The 21814-nt window shown below is 41.5% G+C and overlaps 1 protein-coding gene across 1 annotated transcript in view; it reads left to right on the top strand.

Annotated features, from left to right (window-relative positions):
* The window catches only part of DOCK5 (dedicator of cytokinesis 5), an 82248-nt gene that overhangs the window by 20171 nt on the left and 40263 nt on the right, over nt 1–21814 (top strand). Inside the window, exons 3-21 of the mRNA XM_035345171.1 lie at nt 3071–3111; nt 4118–4173; nt 5011–5107; nt 9010–9158; nt 10010–10145; nt 10293–10450; nt 11128–11209; nt 11940–12069; nt 12789–12861; nt 14355–14497; nt 15102–15227; nt 15746–15870; nt 16396–16494; nt 16631–16703; nt 17591–17694; nt 18120–18312; nt 19189–19286; nt 20183–20272; nt 21118–21218. Coding sequence (XP_035201062.1) covers nt 3071–3111; nt 4118–4173; nt 5011–5107; nt 9010–9158; nt 10010–10145; nt 10293–10450; nt 11128–11209; nt 11940–12069; nt 12789–12861; nt 14355–14497; nt 15102–15227; nt 15746–15870; nt 16396–16494; nt 16631–16703; nt 17591–17694; nt 18120–18312; nt 19189–19286; nt 20183–20272; nt 21118–21218 — 2074 coding nt within the window. The remainder of the gene's footprint in view (nt 1–3070; nt 3112–4117; nt 4174–5010; nt 5108–9009; nt 9159–10009; nt 10146–10292; nt 10451–11127; nt 11210–11939; nt 12070–12788; nt 12862–14354; nt 14498–15101; nt 15228–15745; nt 15871–16395; nt 16495–16630; nt 16704–17590; nt 17695–18119; nt 18313–19188; nt 19287–20182; nt 20273–21117; nt 21219–21814) is intronic.

The raw sequence follows: 21814 nt of genomic DNA, 5'->3' as shown, positions 1-21814 counted from the left end.
TAAAACATCATGCAGAAAGGCAAACAGAATTAACTTCTTTACACAAGATGAAAATACTTGCTCGTGTTTCTTATTAAACTAGACAGTTTAAAGAGGATTTCGGTATCGGGAATGGAGCACAGCCATGGAATTATGTTAAAGATTGTACCTATCTATCCTTAGTTCATTTAGAAGGTTGTGTCTACGCTCTCCAAAACCTAAATGCTCCTTCCAGAATATAAATGCAAGCATTTTCACAATCAGCATCAGTTTGAAAGAGACTCAGTGTATAGTCTCTTCAGTATCTCTGCTGGGAACGGCACGCTGCTTGTTTAGCAATTTGTTCTTAGCCAATTGTTCTCTTTCCATTCCTCTTTGACCTTGACATTGGAAACAGCCAGCCGGTTCCTACATGTCAAAGCAGATTGTGTTGCTGATGTGTGTTTTCACACCGATGTGTGTGATAGCGGGGAGTGTTGTGTTGTTTGGGTGTTTTCTTTTGGAGGGGGGGATTAGTGTGTAATACAACTAATTAATGAGCTTTTTTTGTCAGTGATGAAAACTGTCTTCAAGAAGAGGATGCATTGCATATATTCCAAAATGTTGGAGTATTTTATGATGTTTTGTTTTTTTTACAGCAAGTTTTTTGTTCAGTTCTACTCACTGGTAGCAGTCAGCTGTTTGTAGCAGAGTGACAGTCAAGAATCCAAAATGAATACCCCGGTGGCATTCCCTTTCTTACCTGAAATGTCTCACGTTGGAACTTCAGCCTGAGAGGACTGATTTGTAAATTGTTTGGGAAAGAAATGCATTGTGGTTGTTTTCATACGCTGAGCCGTCGGTTTGCATCCTCACTTGTGACTGAGGACCTAGAAATTCCTGCAGCACAGCTAAGAAGTTTTCCTGGAAATACAAGCCAAAAATTTGGGCCAGACATTTGTGAATCCAAAGGAAAAGGTGTAGATGTCTCTGAGATGGTAACTGCTGTGTCTCTAGTCTTGTTTCCCATAAATATAATTAATCTTAAAAACTCTGATTCTTGCCATGTCTTATTTGGGCTTCAAGTGCGCTTTGTAACAGTACAGTGTAATCATTACATATGGAGTGGTGGAGGATATCAGTTTTCTTAGACTTACCTTCCTTTAAAACAAAAATACTTGTACGTAGGTGTCTTGGTCTTGATATTCTTGATATCTGTAAACTGCCAAGCCAGCTATTTTTTCCCTTCTTTCTCTGGTTGGCTGTCCGATTGCCGAAGGGCATAAGGTCTTTGTACAGAGTGACTTTTTCCACTTGATAATAAGATAAATACCACTTATCCAGGTGTTTGCCAAATATTGGCCAGATTCAGCATATGCTGTAAAATCCAAGAGTTAAAGGAAATTTGCTGCCTCCAGAATTCTGAAGAATTCTTCAGTGCAGGCTTCACGTTCTCTCTCTGGGGATCTGTCCTTGAGTGGCGAGCTGGGGAGGATGCGTTTCTGTTCAGGGGAATCATTTCTAATCTGCAATACGTGTTATTATTTTTTGCAAGCTGTGGGAAACGGCCACGTTGTGGATAGAAGGAATGTGTGCCCACACACTGGGATTCAGACCAGATTCTTCTCCCGATGCAAATAAGTTTGCATTGAATTTCTTCCTAGTTTGAGTCTTTATAATTCCTCTGACCGCTGTAAGTAAATGAAGCCATCCCATGCTTTATGTCAGTACAGTGCAGTGGTGTACGCTGTGGTCCTGAGAGATCCTACTGTCTTAAATCCCTTTGCCTTCTTGATGCTCCCTGTGCCAGTCAGCTGAACACAATCATTTTGGATCAGTAAATTTGTCTGCTTCATAGCTGTGAACATCATCCATGCGGTGTGGACCATGACCCTTTATGTTTGCTGACAGGTAGGGTCGCTGTTTTCATGCAAGAACCTTCAGGAGAGGATTCAAAAAGTGGTGCTCTGGGAGCGTGGTTGACCAAGACCTGTGGTTGCAGAGACCTTTGAAAGAATGTTTGTAGGGGCTAAGAGTCGGTGCGGGTCTGCATCCTACCCCAGGGCAGCACAAGGCACCTTCTGGCTGCACGTCAGCATTTAAAAAGGAACAGATCCTCCTGAAACGTTTAGCGTTGTTATTTCCAGAACATTAACTTCAGGAGGACTGAAGGTGATTGGAGACTGTTGGAGAGGGCAAGGAACAGGCGCCCAGAGGCAAGAGTCCTTGATCACGCACGGCTCTGACACAGCCGAGACAAATGACGAAAGCGAGGGTGGAGAGGAAAAAGCCCTTTGCCTCCTACAGCTTGGAGACAGCGGAAGAAGAGCCAAGCGACTTTCTCACAGCAATGCTTCTCTTCTGTCTGCTCATTAAGCAAGGCTTGCTCGAGGGCAGGAGAAGGAAATACAGCAGTTGCATTTCAGTGACTTTAAAATCACAATACTGGTTTAACCCCAGGTGCTGAAGAGAGTTGTGTACTCTGAAAGAGGCACGTGCTTCTGAGTCTGGGGGGTCGCAGTGCAGGCTTTGTATTTCATACTTTGCTTCTCAATATTATCTTGACAAGATCTAGCAATGTCTGTACCAGGGCAAGCAGATTTCTTTATCTAACAGAACATTCTCTTTCAGTTTTCCTTTGAAGGAAGGCTTTCTTTTTCTATGACTCGGTCTAAAGAACCTAAATAATTGTGCTCAAGCACAATCTGTGTGATGATTTGGATGAAAAAGACCTTCATCGAAAAGAAGACTCTAAAAGGGGTGAAGTGGAGTTGGACTTGGCATTCTTGGATGTACTTCCCTTTGCCATATACATGCTCTATGATCTTCGGCCAGTAGTTGTGTGTGCATGTCTGTATTTGCCTCTGTGCTTATCTGTCAGATGATCCGAGCAGTAATTCTGTGCCGTGCAGATAATTTGTGAGCTTTATGGAACAAGGACTGTCACTCGTAACATGTAGCACGGAGCGGCCTGATTTTGATATTGAGCCCTATCAGTGTAACCCAAATGAACGAGATCAACAGATTTATGCTGTAGAATTGTGGTGGGAAGGACAATGTGCACTTAATTGCTGTAGACAGCAAAAAAACTACTTCTGTTTCTCTTTGACAGGCTGGTACCGAGGATACACACTCCGAAATAAATCTAAGAAGGTATGACCTCACTTCTCACTAACTGTAATTTTTATTTCACACCTTGCCAGACCCCATGCAGTGCTGTAATTTGGCTGTGCTCCCGCTGTATTTCTTGTCTTAATGCTATGCAGGTCTTCTGATCAATACGTCCTTTTCCTTAGTGATAGAAATAAACGCCCTTGAGCTAACCATTTCAGAACCATTAATGGGGTACTTCTCCAGTGTAGGTTTGCGTAATGCCATTTGAACTAGGGAAATTGACTGTTGTATATCTGCATACACTACTTTATTGTCTTATTATTAGGGTCTTGGACCTGTACACATCCGACAGTAGTTATATATAGTGGTGAGGTTAGGGCTTTGCTTTTGACTTGGAAAATATTCCAAAAATTATGCATGCGTGGATCTTGGCCAGACCTTGTGAGGTTTGCGAAACCAGTCTGAAAACTCCATGGAAATCTGGTTTCCCATAGGAATCCTGCCACCTCTCATGTGGTAACATCCTTCACGATCTCTATTTTTCAGGCCTAAAGGGGGATGAAAAGGAAACAGAAAAAGATTGCAGCATTCCTAGAAGGGTTGTTGCTCTTAAATAAGAGGTGAATTCCTACAAATGTTGTCACGTGTTGTGAGCTTTTCTAGAGAACCGTGGGTCCACAGCATCTTGACAAATGACTCCAAGAATGTTTTGTAGCAAGGGCGTTATGACTGATAGTTTGCAAGATTTGACAGTGTTTTGTATAGGAAGGTGAGTGTCATAACAGTGAAGCAAGGATTTCAGTTCTGAGATGTAGTAACATCAAATACAGTGTTCAAACATGCGACCTGACACTTTGTACTTTCTTTTCCTGTGATACACCGACTGGCTGACCAAACACTTCTGTTGTGGGTAAACATTAGCATCAGTCAGTTACTGTGCTGCTGGTCGTGCTCTTTCCCTCCTTACCCTGCTTTTTGCTGATGCTCTTAGATCATATGCTCTAGTGCGATTTATTTGTTTACTCATTCTGTTTATTTATTTTAGGGCATTTTCCCAGAAACATATATCCATTTAAAGGAGGCAACCGTGAAGGACCGAGGGTAGGTTTGGTCTTCTTGAGATGTGTCATTGGTAGCAAAACCAGTGATGGAATCTGTTTCGTTTAAAAGACAAACAGAAACTTTGTGGTTATTGTAGTGAGCTTCTGGTCTGTGTGTGCAGCAGGAGATACCACCCGTGCTGGACTTCTGGAGCTGCATAACTTCTCCTTTGTACATCCCAAAACAGTTGTAGGCATAGATGCAAGAGAATACTACTTGTAAAAATAAGAAAGGTCTGCTAAACAAGTTAGTAGCAAGGCAGGTCGGTCAAGTTACATTGAGATCCTCTGGGGAATCCTGCGAATCATAACACATTGCTGCTCACAGCCAAGTAGCCAGCAGGCGTGTGGATTCCTTCCTGCCTTGGAAAACATTTTAGGAAATGATTCCTCGTTTGATTCTTAGAGTGGATTCTGTGAGCATTATGGTGTGAGGGGGAAAAAGCAGTTGCAATAGAAAGAGACTTTAGAAAGTACTTTTATTTTGTTCATTAAATAACTGCGGCTGAGTTATCAGGGTGATTGTTCAGAACTTAATTTTTATCCATTTATCCCTGTGTTTCTGGAATGGATCCGTTGAGAAGAACAAGGCAGAAAGAAACTTGAAACATTCTTGCATTAAAATTATATTTGCATTTTAAACTTTGCATTAAAAATGGATAATGTGTGTGCATGGATTGAAGAACCAATTGAATAACAAAAATGGTGATATCATGAGTGAACTGTATGAAAATCTGGGCTGCTCTTAACTTCTAAGTACATATTAATGACAAAAGGACGTTTTACTACTGTGTTTTGATCATAACGCCCTTTTTCTGTTTTCTCCTTTTTTCTTTAGGCAACATGAAACGGTGATTCCAGGTGAACTGCCCCTTGGGCAAGAGCTGACTTCCACCCTGAGGGAGTGGGCAGTTATCTGGCACAAGCTGTATGTGGTAAGCCTGCTTCAGTGGTTGGTATTTAGCAAAGGAAGTGAGAGAGAAGGGCTACTTCATTCAGGTTGAAATGCAAACAGTGCGGAAGTCTTTCAAAAGCTCTTATTTCCTTCTGTGCAGCCACAAATGTGTGTGTACATTGCAAGCAGTAAGGCTTTTAAGAATGGGAGTTTCCAGAGTCCAGTTATGCTGATAAGAGACTTAGATCTGCCGTGTTTCAAACCCCACATTGTTGGGGTGGGGGTTTCGGGAGCAATCTGGAGCATATGCAGAAGCAGAATTATCTTCAGTTATTAAGGAGATAACTGTCCCATGCTTTGCTGTACTCTGTCCTGTAATTATTTTTTTTGTTTGTTTCAATTGTCTGGCAAATAAATGATGTCAGATGAGATAAGACTGGCCTTTTGCAGAGCACTTTAAGATCTCTAAAAAGGACCTGATTCGGAACTGAAGAACTATCATTCTTGTAAAACTGACCTTACAAGGGGCTAAAAAAGTTCATCTGTCCTCTAAAGAAACGTGTGAGCACAGACAGAGTGGCAGTTTAGCCAATGCCACAACGTGTTCGCTGTACTTGAATAATTTGTGATAGAGCGCTGCTGAAGACTTGACTCTCAGCATCAGCTGGCACAAGTCACGCTCAGCATCGTGTCAGCTGGTTGGGGTTGTGAGTGTGACTCACAGTTTGCTGCACAGTGAGGATTCCTGCTTCCCATCCCTCCTGTGTGAGGGCAGGAGACCTCAGTGAAGTTGTGCGAGAAACCATGATGTTTTAACAAAGAGCTTAACGAGGGTGACCTCTGTGTTTCTGGACATCGTGCAGAGAGTTAATGGAATGCCTGATGCTCACCCCCCAGTGCACGTACAGGTCAGGTAGGCAAAAGAGAGGAAGAGAGCTATGGCTGTAGGTGCTGGTGGGACATTTGACCTACCAAAATCCCATCATATGTGTCATTCTCAATAGAGAGAATGACAAAGACACATGACAAAGTTACTATGGACAAGTCAGAGCTCAAGGTAATGCACAGATCTGGGAGTTTTGCTAAACTTGGTGAAGTTCTTGCTGAAAGAAGCACAGCTGGAGTTCACAGTGAATTGCCTTCTTTCAAAGGTGATTATTAATGCATGTTAAGAAGAGTCAAGCAGTTTTTCTCTGGTCAATAATGTGTTCAGCCTGTGGAGTAGTATGTGCCCTGAGACTTTAATTAAGATGAGAGAATTGGTTTAAATTAGCTCTAACAATTCAGTTTATCCAGAGCAAGTTTTGCTATTGAAAATTTCACAGGGCCACAAGTACGTTTTGTTTGTGAGCCACAAAACCACAAAAATTTGTTCCACCCTCTTAACTTAATGAGAAACCGTATGTGACGTTATTACTGTGTGAAAAGAGAGTTTTATTCCTGATTATTTTTTTTCTCGATGAATAATTTTAAGATCATAGCCTCAGAATCTGTTTTTTTAAGAGCAGAAGTCTTTCATGTTCCTGTGCTTAACCAACAGAACTCTTAAAATAGTCCTGGAAAATGTTGTGGTTTGAAATGGATTTGAGTTTATTTTATTTCCCCCCCGCAGTATGTATTACAAGAAAAAAATAACAGAGGAGGAAGGAGATACTTGAGGAGAGAAAGGAAATACAGAGGATTTCTTTATTTGGCAGCATTTCATTTCACTTTAATTTCTGTGCTTTCCAGAGGCCACTGTAGCAGTGGATATATCTCCACTGCAAAATAAATACAAAAATGGGCAGGGGTTTTTAACTTGGGCTGGTTAATGGGAGTGAGCTAATGTAAACAGGTGCAGAGATAACTCAGGGTTAGCTCATGCCAAAGTAAGATATGCTCTGAGTTTCCCTGAAAGCTAACCCAAGTTGTCTTCCCTTTGCAATTATTTTAACAGAGGTTAAGAGTACACTTAGTTTTGCCTTTGTTTACTAAAGATGTCAGCAATATCTGCCTTGTATCAACTATAGGCTCATCTAGCTTCTGCCAGCCCCTTGACATGGGCCCAAACGGAAGGAAGATGGCTATTTATAGCTCCCTTTGCATTTATATTCTCAAGGGGTGAGTGATGAGTAGTTTTTGTCATTCCTGTTCGTTGCAGGGCCCAGAACGGGGCAATTACTGAGGTGAGCCTCTCGTTCTGCAGTGTGGCAGCAGTTGGGGCTCGTGGTTAAACATTAACAGCCCTGCTACAGCCAAGGGACATCAGTCAGCTGCTACCTGGACGGAGCAGCAATACAGTCGACCAATTCCCACTAGCTGTTGGGTGAGATGTAGGAAAAAAAAAAAAAAAAAGATCATTTTGGAGCTGCATAGCCATAAACTTTGTCCCAGTTGATCAAAGCTGTGGCACTTTCCCCCTGAAAATGAACTGCACTTGACTCTCAACATAAGACAGTTGTAGTAAGTGGCTAACCATGCAGAAGTAAAAAAAGGATGAGGCCTGAATTCCTTCTTGAATCTTACAGCTGACCTTTTAAAGGCTTACTTATCTGAGCAGGTACAGCTGCAAGCAGGCTTAGTGCATAGCTATCCACTTCCTAATTGCAGTGTCAGCCCTGGAATCTGGGGCTCTGTGAAAGAGGTGTACAGGTATGACTAATTTTATTAGGGTGGAACCAGTTAAGAGCATAAAAATATTTAATTAGAGATGATAACAGCAGAAACGGGAGGAGGAAGCTCTAACAAAGCAGGTTTTGATGTCCTCAGTCAGTGCTTTGTAATTACAGATGCTGAATCCATAGCAAAAGATGAAAATGCAGTGACTGCAGCAGAGTGGAGCGAGTACCGGGGTAGCTGAGGCAGGTGACGTCTGGGAAGCCTCCTTCAGCCACGTTATCTTTTAATTGCATGTTTGGATGATCCCTGGCGTGGTGGGTTCTAAACAGCTCCTGTCAGGCTGATAAAAGTGAACTTTGCGAAACCTCTGTTACCATTTTGCCTGGGCTAGTGCTTGAGAGCATGCAGCGAGTCAGGGTTGTGCTAAGGTCTATGCAAATATAAACAAAAACGAGTGCTCTGAAGAGTAGACAAGGTTCAGCCGTATTTACTGATAGGCACCAGCCAGGGAGATGATTGTGTTTCCACAGAGCTGCTCTGATTTCCATGAACTCCTGTCTGGAGGTCAGGCATGGACACGGCAATCCAGGTGTGAGTTACCAGCAGGTAGAGTGTGGTCCTCGAAATATTATATGCACACTGGCAGGGAAGTGTATCCCAAATATTGCTGCATTTTGTTACCATTCCTTGTTTTTTGTTATGGTAATGGATTTTGAGTACCTGTCGGGACAGGATAAGGAACAGACAGCCATGACAATGCACCCATGGACTCAGCTCCCTTAGCATTCTGGCTTTACAGCATAGTTGCTAACACTGTAAGTGGTGGTGGAGGCAGACTTTCAATTAATCAAGTTTTTCATGTTGTATTTTGGTGAGGAGATTTTTTTTCATGTGTACCAAATAGGTACACATGAAGAGTTATTTTGGCTGGTGAGAGCTGTAGGAGGGATAGGTGTGAGGAACAAGCTTATGTGGACTTCAGTGTCATAATTAGTTACGTTTGGGTATCACCTTTAGACTTTTAAAAGCAAATGAAGTGTTTGCTTCAAAGAGTTAATATCTGGACAGGCAAAACAAATGGGACATGCATAAAAACGGCACACAATGTCACGCATTCTGGAGTGGCAGACCCTAAATCTTGAGACACTTAAACCTTGGCAGTACAAAGTGATGGAGAATTTTCTCCGTGGTCTAATCTTGTCTTGTCATATGGTGCCTCTTTCTCAAATATGTTTAGTTAAATGCAACTTGTGTGGTGGATTCAGTCTAGTACCCTTCAGGAAGCTTACTGATTCATAGTTTTCAGGCCATTACTAACTTGAAACTGTCCCTTTCTTTCTGTAGGATAACAAGACAACACAGTTCCGTCATGTCCAGCAAATGACTTACAGTCTGATAGAATGGAGGTCACAGATCCTGTCTGGGACTCTTCCCAAAGATGAACTGGCTGAACTCAAGAAGAAAGTCACTGCTAAAATTGACTACGGTAACAGGTAAACTCCAAACCATGTCCTGAGAGCAGAAGAGAGTCCCAAATCCCACTAAAAGCTCTGGAACTGTGTTTTGAGAATGGATATAGATGCTATTAATACAAAATGGTGTAAATAACCACATGAGGAGAACGCTGAATCAGGCTCTCCATTTTCTCTTGGAAAGGGGATACCAGCTTTCTGTTCCCATCAGAACGCGGCTAACCTGGCAGGTGGGCACGTAGCAGTTGGTTCTTCATATGCCAGCATTCCCTTTAACTTGGCAGGAGGCCTTACCTATCTTAATTCTGCAGAACTGCTGGCACAGGATGGCATTTCCCATGGAGCACAATTTGTGCCTGGCTATCTGGAGCCAGGATTTGGATACTGCTAATGAACTAAACTGCTTTATCAGCAGCTGAGTAATGCGATTCTATAGGCCACCAGAACTGCACCTTTCATTGGTTTATACAGAACAGAGATCGTCTCTAGAACTCATTTATCTACCTGTCAGACTTGATTCAGGTCAAATAAGTCAATTAAGAAAAAAACTTATGGCACAGAGTAGTAATTAGCCATAACCCATAAGCTTTGTGGTTATACCTACCTGTTTATTTTAAACACGTTTAAGTGAGAACAGAGATGATGCCATCTTAGCATCAAGTTACCTGACTAATTATTTTTCCCTTTAATGGGAAAACTGGGGGTGAGGGAATGAGGGAGCAGCATTTCTAGATAGGAAAACCAGCAATGTGATTACTGGAGTCAATGAATATTGGTTGCTTAGAGCTTGGTCAGTGGTTTGTGCTTCTTGTCACCTCTGCTTCCTATATATCATGTCACTTCTTTTGTCCTCTGATTTGCGTGCCACTCAGGATCCTAGGTTTGGACCTGGTTGTACGAGATGACAATGGGAACATCTTGGACCCAGATGAAACCAGCACGATCTCTCTCTTCAAGGCCCATGAAACCGCATCCAAAAGGATTGATGAAAGAATCCAGGAAGAGAAGGTACATCTCTTGGTGCTGGCTTTGCCCTCTTCAAGTAACCAGCACCCACTGTATTTGTACATTCCTCTACAGGATATTGTGCTACTTTGGCAGCAAAACTAAATTCTTTTATATAGTTTTTAATGGGAGTACTGTCCTTCTTTGCAGTCCCTGCAACAGAATTTGGACCTCCGAGGGCAGCCAATATTCAACACAACACACACCTATAGCCTGTATGTAAACTTCAAGAATTTTGTCTGCAATATTGGAGAAGATGCAGAGCTGTTAATGAGCCTCTACGATCCCGACCTCTCCAAATTCATCAGGTAGGCTTTTTTTTTTGTATGTACAGAAGCAATTTAGTCATTGTAAGGAAGCCAGTACGAGTTAGAAAGGAAGGGCTAGCAGAGAAGTCTTTTTTCAGTTCTGTTGGTTGCTGCTCCAGTGGTGATACAGAAGGGGATTATTTGACTTCTGGTAAGAAATCAAGGTTCTGAGCACATGCACTCCCCTTCATAAAGCTGGGCATTTCTGTGTTGCATTACTGAAATCCCAGATTGTCTATGTTCTTAAATTTTCCTAATGTTTTCACTAGATTTGAGACAATTGATTCATTGCTTCCTTTTTGGTCAGCTATGGGCATGATACTTGCTGTCAAGTCAGTGCAATTTCACACCTATGAGCTGGTTATTTAGTACTGGTCAGGAAAGCTATGAAGAACTTTATCAAGGAAACATGTGTCAGGCACCCTCTGTCTCCATCACTGAAGTTATCAGGTGTGGAGATGCGGTCACAGCTGTAAGAGGAAGTAACTGAGAGTACCCATTCTCTCCATGCCCATCTTCTGTCTTCAGTGAAATGAGTCACCTCAGAATCACGTTGGCATAGAATATTTTGGCAGAGCTTTTCAGATACTCCTAAAAGATCAAAACGCTTTTGAGCTTTTTCCCAGATAACAGGAATGTCAGGTGTTGATTTTATTCTTTGCTTTTTTTATTTGTAGTGAAAATTACCTGGTTCGTTGGGGGAGCAATGGGATGCCTAAAGAAATTGAGAAGCTAAATAACCTTCAAGCAGTCTTCACTGTAAGTTATTGTATTTGCATCCTGGAAATTCTTCCCCATGCTGCAGACATGAGTTCTGGATTCTTTCCCTTTCCCCTTCTTTCCTTCACCCCCCGGCAGAGAGGAACCACCCGGGGCATTTTAAGGTGTTTTCACGGACACTTAAGATTTTAGAGGCAGCCTCAGAGGAACGTTTCTGAGAAGTGTTCTGTGATGTGTCAGTCCAAAGCAGTAGTAAAGGTCTATTACTTTGAAATGGCACTGTCACTGAGTGCTGCTGAATCCTGTTAGGCCCTTCTCTTCCAAAGCCTACCTGTACTGCAAATCTAGGCTTGAGATTAGAATTGTTTTGGTTTTCAGCTCATTGCTTTGCTGATTTTATTCTGTGTTAGGATTTATTTGCTACAAGTTGTTAATTATATGACTGGAATAATTTCTGACAAGTAGGAAAAGTGGCACAGACTAGCTGCCTTGTCAGCGGATCTAGTGCTCCAGCAATGAGCACTCCTTTCAGTACTGTTACTGGGGTCCTCAAAGAGTTGTAGGATATTTAGGAATCGCTGTGTGGAAATGACTAACAAAACACTAGCATGTCATTTTCCTAGGTCTCAAAGGGAACTGTTTTTCTTTTTTTTAAAAGAGGAGAGTTTCTTTTAAACATGTGTACAACCTAAGAAGTCTTTTACCCTCTGTCTGTTTCTCCTCCATTCACAAAGCAGATCGATATAACTTTATTTTAACTGATTTCTAGGATTTAAGCAGTTCTGACCTGATCAGACCGAAAATCAGCTTGGTATGTCAGATTGTGAGGGTGGGGCATATGGAGCTAAAAGATGGGAAGAAACATACGTGTGGACTTCGGAGACCGTTTGGTGTGGCAGGTACGACAGATTCAGTCACAGGAGAAAAGAGCATGGTCCAGTGGGTGGGACAGTGGGTTAGGAAACATAAGCTGTACACCAGCAAAGCCTATTAGCCTCTCTGTGTCAGCATCTCGGTCTTCAGAATGGAGATTCCGATACTGAGCTTAAATGGTGCTCCTTTGAGATCTTTTAATTAAAATAGTAAATGAAGATGGCACGCTGTCAGCATTCACTTTTTGGTTTGTCACCATCTAAAGAGATAACGCACTGCTCTCGGTGCAGTAGACTTTTCAGATCTTTGCTAAAGAGGGATTTGCTCCTCACAATGAGTAGGATAAAGCTGGATTTTTTTTAAAGGAGCTTTGGTGAATAAGACAACCAATTCCTGTTCAGTTCATATGATCTCTTGTGAAGAGACTTGCTTGAGATTAGTGGGGAAAACAATTTCAAAATAATCAGGATTTGAAATCTGGATGTATTTTTTTGCCTTGAAATACCTGAGTCCCACGTGTATTTTTTTATCAGCAAGAATATTCACATTCACTGCCATTGCTGGCTTCAGTGAAAAAGATGCTTGCTAAAAAGTTTTTAAGGATGACAGTGGCCTTCTGTATTGCTGTCAGTAGTGGCATCGGACCAAACTAAGCAACTATTTTTTTCCATTCTGATAGGGGAAAGCTCTCTGTATTCTTTTTAGCAGCTTGGCAGAACTGTGTGTTGAATTTGTGTTGTTGCAGTGATGGACATAACTGATATCATACACGGAAAGGTGGATGATGAGGAAAAGCAACATTTTATTCCATTTCAGCAGTAAGTACTGGACTTCAGAATTCATCCCATATCTGGCTCATTTGAGCCAGCTGTCCTTCAGAGAAGGACGAATTTGTATGGAACCTGGCAGCATACCAAGGCCTCTACAAATAGATTAGCTAATGGCAGTAGTCAGCTTTTTGAAGGAAAAGATTTTTGTCAGTCCTCTGACACTTTTGTTCCCCTTGATTTACAAGTCTGTATGATAGGGTAAATTACTTAGGGAGTCCTGGCAATGCAACTGAAACTGCTAGATATCCATATCATCTGAAGTAAGAAAGAAGAGCGTGGTGCAAAATAATGTTGTGGGGTCTAGGGGATGTGACCTTAAAAACGGTTACGAGACGGGGGCAAGATTTTGAGAAACACCTGAGCACACAGGGAACACAGTCCTTGTCACTGCTGTGCAGTACGCTGTGTATTGCCAGCCTGTAACTTTCCAGATTGCCTTGTAAAGGTGGGTCAGAGAAGAATAAAAAAGGGATTTCTCCCTCTTTCTGGGAAAGAAATTCAAGCCCCACTGTCTTTTGAGTTTCTGTAATATTAGAACTTGTGTGTTCAGCCTGCTCTCTGATTGCTCACTCTTTCAGCACATTACAGTAAATTAAAAGGAAGCTTGTTTGGGTAGAATCAGCTTGTTGCAGGCCTAAATACAGCGGGCCATTTGGTGTAGCCATATGTTGTTGCAAGGTATTTTCAGGGGAGATTGTTGTATGTTTTTTTTTGTGTGTGTGTTTTTTCCCCATACCCGCTCAGGACCTGAAAGGCTGCAAAGAAGGATATCTTTTTGCAGAATAATGTAGTGTCCTACATTTTTTTTTATTATTATTTTTTCCTCTATTTTCTAATGAGGGTGAGTTTAGATCCAAATCTGGACACCTCTACTGGGGTGGGGAGTTTGTGGAAATGCTTGGTTCATTATTGATGATGTTGGAACAGGAGTGAAATCTGGTTCTAGATCCAAGCTCACGAGATGTGTTTGTGACTAGGGACAGGTTTAATGTGATGTCATTAGAGTCGCATTAATTTAAGACTAGTTAATGTACGTAATCTCTTAGGGACGACTCAGAGGCACACCTGAAGACAGGGCTCAATTCACCCGACGGGAGCGCAGGGTCCTACGTGGTGAGCTGATCCTGCATGGTGACACTCAGCCAGACTTGTTCGGCAAGGCACCCTGTGGATGGGAGAAAGAACAAAGGAGACCTGCCTGTGTTTATGGTTGTCCTGAAGGCTGCTATTTCAGCCTGATAGAAGTGTTCGTGGAGTCTTTTAGGAGGCCCATGTTACTTATTCTAAGCCTGAGCTAGCACCGACGTAGCTCCTTGTTTGAGAGTTTATATGTTTCCATTGGGCTTAGGCAGGTGAAGGAAAAAATCTTATTTAAAAAAATATTAGGCAAATAGTCAGCTCTTGGTCAGCCCTTGTCTTGCAGAGCACATGCTTGGTGTTGCTTCCATGTCTGCTTCCCAGTCTGTTGTTGTTCCTCACAGGATTGCCATGGAAACATACATCAGACAGCGACAGCTAATTATGTCCCCACTGATAACTTCCCATGTGATCGGAGAAAATGAGCCCCTCACTTCTGTCTTCAACAAAGTCATCGCTGCAAAGGAAGTGAATCATAAAGGGCAAGGTACAGCAGTCAGGCGAGAAGCTGATGTGAAAACCTGGTGTGGGGAAAGGTTCCCCTCGCTTATAAAGGAGAGTAAATGGCTCAAAGTCCAGAGATCAATGCTTACTGGAGGTTGCTGCCTACCCTGAGCCAGACCTATGATCTTTGTAATGACTGCCATCCCAGCACTCTGGGAGCTAAAAAGATTAAAAACGAGATGTTCTTAGGTGAAAAAAAAAAGTCATGATGTACTTGCTACAAATGTAATTCTTTTTTTTTAATATATATATATGTGCTTACAATATTTGGAAGTGCATGTGGCTGATGGCATATTCCAAATGCTTTCTTCTGGATTCTCCTGCTGTTGCTTGTGTGTCTGGCTTTTGCTCACTAACATGCTCATCTCAGATTGTATTTTACTTCAGAGAATCTCATTATACAGTAAGGTCTTACTCAGCTTTAGGGAGATTTGGAGAATTGGGCCAACAGAGAACCAGCTTGAGGTGTTTGAGAAATTGTAGCATAGAGCTGACATGAAGACAGGGTTTTCTGTTAAGCGTAGGCTTAAATTTCATGATTTCATACTGTTTTTTTCAGTAAGTTAATGTTACCCTTCTTTTCTTAGGTCTTTGGGTCTCCCTGAAGCTGCTTCCTGGCGATCTAGCACAGGTTCAGAAGGATTTTTCCCACCTTGTAGACAGATCAACTGCTGTGGCTCGCAAAATGGGATTCCCTGAGATAATCCTGCCTGGTAGGTCCCATATGCCTCCATACTTCTGGGGGGTAAAAGAGCCGTGAAATTCTGCAATTTCTACCATGAACAGATTTATTATAAAACTAGCTTAAAAACAATTGGTTTTCACTTTTCTTGAAATTTCAAGCTGATCTCTTATTTTTTGTGAAGATTACTCCTTTGAGAAACAAATTAAAAATGATAGCCTTTGTACTCTGGAGGAAAATATCTGTTTAGACAAAAAGATGATTTTGTTTCATACAATTTTGACCCGGCTTTGTTCAATCCCCGCAAAATGGATTTAGACCTCACTGTTCTAAATGGATAGAGCTCACGGCATTTAAAATTGTTACATGAAGACACAGTGCTTTTGTATTATTTGAGATGAAGATGCAATGATGTTGCAATGAATGATGTGATGTTGAATGTCATCAATTAACTGGTATCAGCAAAGGCTATGAAGAGGAAAAGGATGATGTGGTACCCTAGGATGTTCTGCAGTTGTCCATGAACTCATTTAGTGCCATGAATTTTAGGTGATGTTCGAAATGATATCTATGTCACCCTGGTGCAAGGAGAGTTTGACAAAGGCAAGAAGAAGACTCCCAAGAATGTAGAAGTCACCATGTCTGTACATGATGAAGATGGCAATCTCCAAGAGGTATGACAGCCTTTGTGAGATACAACAGGGCTGCTCAGCTTGATAGATGATAGCTCTGCTGGGCAGGATCTTATTTATTCTTCAACTGCATGCAAGAGCTGTATAATAATGAACAAGAGATATTATAGGTGACTAAATTCGAAGTCACTAATTTATTTTTACATTAATAACAGATGAGAGTTAAAAAGGAATCACAGAATGGCTTGGGTTGGAAGGCACCTTCAAGATCTTCTAGTTCCAAACCCCTGCCATAGGCAGGGATGCCACGCACTAGACCAGGTTGCCCAGGGCCTCATCCAACCAGATCTTGAGCACCTCCAGGGATGGAGCATCCACAGCTTCTCTGGGCAACCCATTCCAGTGCCTCACCACCCAAAGTGGTGACATGGTTTCCTTGACCGTGAAGCATAGACTTTGAGGAACTCTGCAAGCTACATGCTTTGAAAATTTCCAACCTCAGATACTTTTTTTCTTTCGTTCTAGACCTTACCTTTTCTTTTTTTCCCCTTGTCTTTTTGTCCAAAGAAAGCTATCCATCCTGGTGCTGGTTATGAAGGTGTCTCTGAGTATAAGTCTGTTGTTTATTATCAAGTCAAGCAACCTTGCTGGTATGAAACTGTAAAGGTAAGTGTCTACAATTTACAGTCTTGCTCTGTTGTGTAGAGAATGGAACTAGCTTAACATTAGTAGGTGCATCATAATCTCTCTGGAGAGAGAGAATGCTGGTGCTGCATTTTTTTCTTTGTATTATCATGTGCAGGTGGCCATTGCAATAGAGGAAGTCAGTCGTTGCCATTTAAGATTCACTTTTCGTCATCGGTCGTCACAGGAATGTGAGTATCAGAAAAGAAGACTGACAGAAGTATTTTTGCTGCTCTTGTTGAGATTCTGAGTATCCACTAAAGGTGTAGCACTTGCATTCCTACTTATTTCCAGTGCTGTGGGTTTTATTGAAAGCAAAAACAAAGAAAGAAAAATGAAACTTCACAGCCTTAGGAAAGGGTTTGGGGCTGGTTTTGGTCTAAAACTTGTATTAGACAGGGAGCAGTGTCCCTCTTTGGAAGACAGTTGTCAATGCTTGTTGGTACTTGGCTTCTCAGTGTATGGCGGTTTGTTTTTTTGTGTTTTTTTTTTAAATTTCTTTCAAGTCCTTCACAAAATTCAGTGCAAGGCTTGGTAGGACTCTAATGATCTTCTTATAGAAGGATTTCTAACTGTTAATTAAGCAAATGAAAGGCAAATGAGAAAGTTTAGAGCCAGGAGTTTCATCAAACTTCTTCAGAACCCTTTGAAAAGAGATCAGTAATGTTTGACTGATCCCTTGAGAGACTAAGGAAAAAAAAATCTCTTTAGGCACCTGGGAGATGGCGTGACATGCTTCCACATCCATAGCTAAAAAGGTAGATTTGCAAAATTCTAATAAAAAAAATCTGTATACAATTATATACGTCCATCCAGCAGGACAACTAGCCACTGAAATTGTGTGGAGAGAGAAGCTTCAGAGAGGAAGTTTTGTTCTGGGTAATTCCAGATACCTGCTAAAGGGAAGGGAAGAGAGCTCTTTCTGCTGTGGGTCACCAAGTATGCTGCTTCCATCACGTGCTGCTTCCAACACGTAATGTTATTAAATAAAGAAGCTGCTGTAGTTACCCAGCTGCACTGTGGACAGTATGGATGTAAATAAGATGATTACTAATAACGATTTTTTTTCTGTTTACAGCTAGGGATAAGTCTGAGAGAGCATTTGGTATGGGCTTTGTGAAGCTGATGAATGCGGATGGAACAACACTCCAGGATGGCAAACACAACTTGATTGTTTATAAGGTAGCTTGGGTATTTGCACTCCTTAACTTTTGTTTAACTAATCAAAACAACTCTGTTGGCTGAGTTTCTTCCTAGCAGTGTAAACACTGTTGTATCATTGCAGAGTTTTTAATCATCTTTTCCATGATAATAGGGCAGTAACCTTTTTTTTTTTTTTTGTAAGTTACCTCCTAAATTCTGTGGTTTGTGTCACTCGGAAAGAGCTTAGTTCATTGGCAGTGTATGGGCAACTTCTGTTCCTTAAAGTTAGATGGCCAAACAGGCAATGTAAGTAAACTACAGGCATGAAAAAATGCTTAAAGCCTCCTTGGCTGTCACTGTGTTGAGGTGTGTACGGGGGTAAGGTGTCTGCAGTGAGAAGGAGGTCAGATGAGGTTTTCTCAGCGTGTGAGATAACCCTTTTCATTCTTGTGGTCAACCAACAGGGTGATAACAAGAAAATGGAAGATGCTAAATGCTATTTAACCCTTCCTTGTACAAAAATGGAGATGGAGGAGAAGGAGGCCCCTTCAGGGAAAAATCTGCACCACCTAGCCAACTTCACACCCACTAAAGATAGTACAAAAGACAGCTTCCAGATTGCCACTTTGATCTGCTCCACCAAGCTCACCCAGAATGGTAGGTCTTGACACCACTGGGATGCTAATGCATGCTGTATTTTATCTAATTTTATCTAATCTACCAATGTTAAATCTAGTGGGTTTTTCAGCATTTATAGAAATCATACCTGTCAGTGACAGTGTACATGTGGGTTCAGAATCTTTTGTTAAAGGTTAATTATCTTTTCTATTACATCTATACAGATATTCTATATCTGTACTAATCTCTTCAGCATGCTGTTATGAAAAGTAGCCAAAATAAAGGTGATTGTGTATATGTGAATCAATACAGCACGTGCTGGTAGAAGTTGTAAGATTTAAATGAGTTAAGGAAGCTAGCACACCTAGGGAAGGTTCTTGGTATGATATACTCGCTGACTTTGGGAAAGAGGCATGTGAAAAGGCACCAGCTGTGACTCCATCAAGGTGTAGCTGCTGAGAGGTGGGCAAGAGCTGTTCTGCTTGTAGTCTGAGCCACAGTTTGCTTAAGCTAAATGCCATACTGATGCATCCGTGTGCAAGAGGGCTGAATCTGAATTTCATTGTCTAGTTGCTGCTCTAGAGCAAACACAGAGCATTAGCAAGAAAAGTCATACACTAATAAATGTCCTAGCTTGATGGATCTTCTCTTGAGTGAATGAGAAGCCTGCAAAATTGTTTGCCAAATGCCTTATGTTATCAAATTACGCCAAGGTTTTCCATTAATAGCAAAACTAACTCTCTTGCCAAGGCAGAAGAGCCACCTCAAGGTAATGTTCTGTACATCAGTGTGAGTTTTCCTTGTAAGCTGATTCTAAAAATAACCTCTATTACTTTTTCTGTATTGTTCTGCAGCAATTAAGTCAGCTGTGTTGTTGTAATCTGTTTCTAATTGCTGATGCTCTGCCCTTGCTAGTTGACCTGCTGGGTTTGTTGAACTGGCGTTCCAACTCTCAGAACATAGCCCACAACCTAAGGAAGCTCATGGAGGTGGAAGGAGGAGAAATTGTAAAGGTACGCAAAGGCATATTGCGTTGTACCCAAAAGCTCTCTCTGCATGCTAAGATAGCTGTTTTTTCTAGCTGCTGAGTAACAGCAGAACCAAAATGTATTCTTTGTCCCAAGAGCTCTCATTAGTGGAATGCACCAGAATTACAGAAGTTAAATGTTAAGAGAATTAAAGAGATAGTGGTGACTTTCTTTTCCCATGTGATCTTGCAAAAGAGAAGATACGTGCAAAGCCTAGTTGTTAATTTCTAGTAGTGGCTCTGCTCCTCCTTTGTGAAGAGGGACTTGCTGTGAATGCAGAAGAGGCTCAAAGACCCTCTAATCAGAGTGGGGAATAGGTGGGGAAGCACCAGAGAAAATAACCTTCTGAGGGAGTTAGGAGGTGAGGTTTCCTGTGGTTCTCAGTGTGGATCTTTTGGGATTATGCAAAGTCATGGCTTTACCTGTTTTAATTGCTGAGCAACTAAAGTAAGTGCTGTGTCATTGCAAACCAGCCTCCATGCGCTGTACTACAGCATGACATTTTGTAAATGGGGTTGATTTGGCCCAGTGCAAAGTGCAGCTACGTGGATTTGGCCTAGTGCAAGCTGTATTCAACAGCGTGGACCTTTGCTCTTGCATGACAGGCTAGATAAAAAGGCAGTAGAACAGAAAAGACAGTGGGGACAGTCAAAGCTGATAAGAAAAAATCCCCCTTTCTCCTGCTAGTAGGGAGAATAGTATGATCATGATGAACAGCATGTGAATGAACGCAGGACTAAGATCCCCTTTTCATTGTTCTTTCATGTACAACTTCAACTGAGCTAGGCTGGAGAGGGAAAAATGATCCAAAAGAACTGACTCTTGTGCAAGGTTACAGAAGTAATAATCTTCTCTTACCCTTGTACTATTTTTTCCTCTAGTTTTTGCAAGACACCCTTGATGCCCTTTTCAACATAATGATGGAAATGTCAGAAAATGAAACCTACGACTTCCTTGTGTTTGATGCACTGGTGGGTGACTTGTTTTGGTGAATTTTGGGTGCTTATTTTCTAGCTACATTTTCAGTCTATTCATGATGCCTCCCTTGGGTGGATGACTGGTACTTCACTCCAAAGAGCTTAAAAGAGAAGTGACTTGTTTGGAGTCACAGTGGTGGAATAGAGCCTACACACCGTAAATCCTAACCCAGTACTTAATGCATTAAGGATGAATTCTGTTGTGAAACTTTAAAGAAGGATAATAATAAATGAGTGAAAGACTTCACGGGAAGCTTTCAGATTATTTGGAGAGGCTGTTTCATATGAGTGTGAAAGGCAGTGGCTTTGGTGTGCAGTAACAAACTTGTGTACTCGGCGCTGATCAACAAGTTGACAGTTCAGGAAGAAAAGTGAAGCCAGATGTGTCCAACTGACATTGGTTGGGGCTAGTGACTAAAGGGGGACAGAATGTCCTAGCTCTAATGTGTCATTGTAGTAGGAGGACTAAGTTCTAGCCTGAAAAGAATCATTTCTTAGCTTTGAAAAACAGCCTTCAGCAGCTCTGTGCCTGTTTAATCGTACGCTCTGACGCTGTCATAGCATGACAGCTTCACAGAGTACCTGCCCTTAGCCCTAAGATTTCCTATCTAAATGCTGATGTGACCTGCCTTCCCTCTGAGAAATGATGTGGTCACACACACACGTACCAGCATTTAGTCAGAAAGTGAACAATGCGATGTGTAGTATTAATGTTATTAGAAAACCAAAGAAAAACTATGAGCAAACAAAATAAATGACACTATTAGAGACTGAGTTGTGATGCAGTTAGTTAAAGGTTGTGCAGCTCTGTACATTTGTCTCCTTTTGAATTTTGGCAGGTATTTATTATTTCTTTAATCGGAGACATCAAGTTCCAGCATTTCAACCCTGTACTTGAAACTTACATTTACAAGCACTTCAGTGCAACCCTGGCATACGTGTAAGTATTGGTAACCACAAACCCACAGGCTGTCACTCAGGCAGCGTCTCGGATACATTCAGTAAATGACACTAATGTGATCAAAGTAGCATAGACCAGATGACTGGGTTTGTCCCTATTCTTCTCTGCTTTCAGGAGAGAAAGAAACTCTGTAATTGCCCTTTTTACCTTGTAAAAAGTTTCTATTATCAGATTTTTTTCTGCAGGGGAAAGACATTACTATCATGGAAAACGCTGCATCAGGACATGTGATTCAGACTCTTTTGACCTCTAGTCCTCTGTCTATTTTTATTTTTATTATTTTGTGTGTGTTTGCAAAGGGTCTTTGTGTTTTTCAGCCTGCTTTACTATCAAAACCAAGTTTAATGCAGTCAGCGTGTATGGAAAATATTGTAAGTCATTGTAGGGAGGGAAAATTTGATCAAGGAATACAAATTCATTAGAAATTGGGTCTAATAGGTATTGCTGCTTGATGGAACTGCTTTGTCTTGCCATTGTCTGCTCTGGTCCTTGCAATTCTCCCCAAAACTACTTTGAGCAGAAGACAGTTTGACATGTTCTATGTATTCTCTGCTGCAAAGGTAGCGGTATGCTTG

This window comes from Oxyura jamaicensis, chromosome 22 (assembly GCF_011077185.1).
Source record: "Oxyura jamaicensis isolate SHBP4307 breed ruddy duck chromosome 22, BPBGC_Ojam_1.0, whole genome shotgun sequence".
In the NCBI taxonomy this organism is placed as follows: Eukaryota; Metazoa; Chordata; class Aves; order Anseriformes; family Anatidae; genus Oxyura; species Oxyura jamaicensis.
Note: the sequence above shows the minus strand (reverse complement) of the source record. Positions and strands in the feature narration are given on the sequence as shown.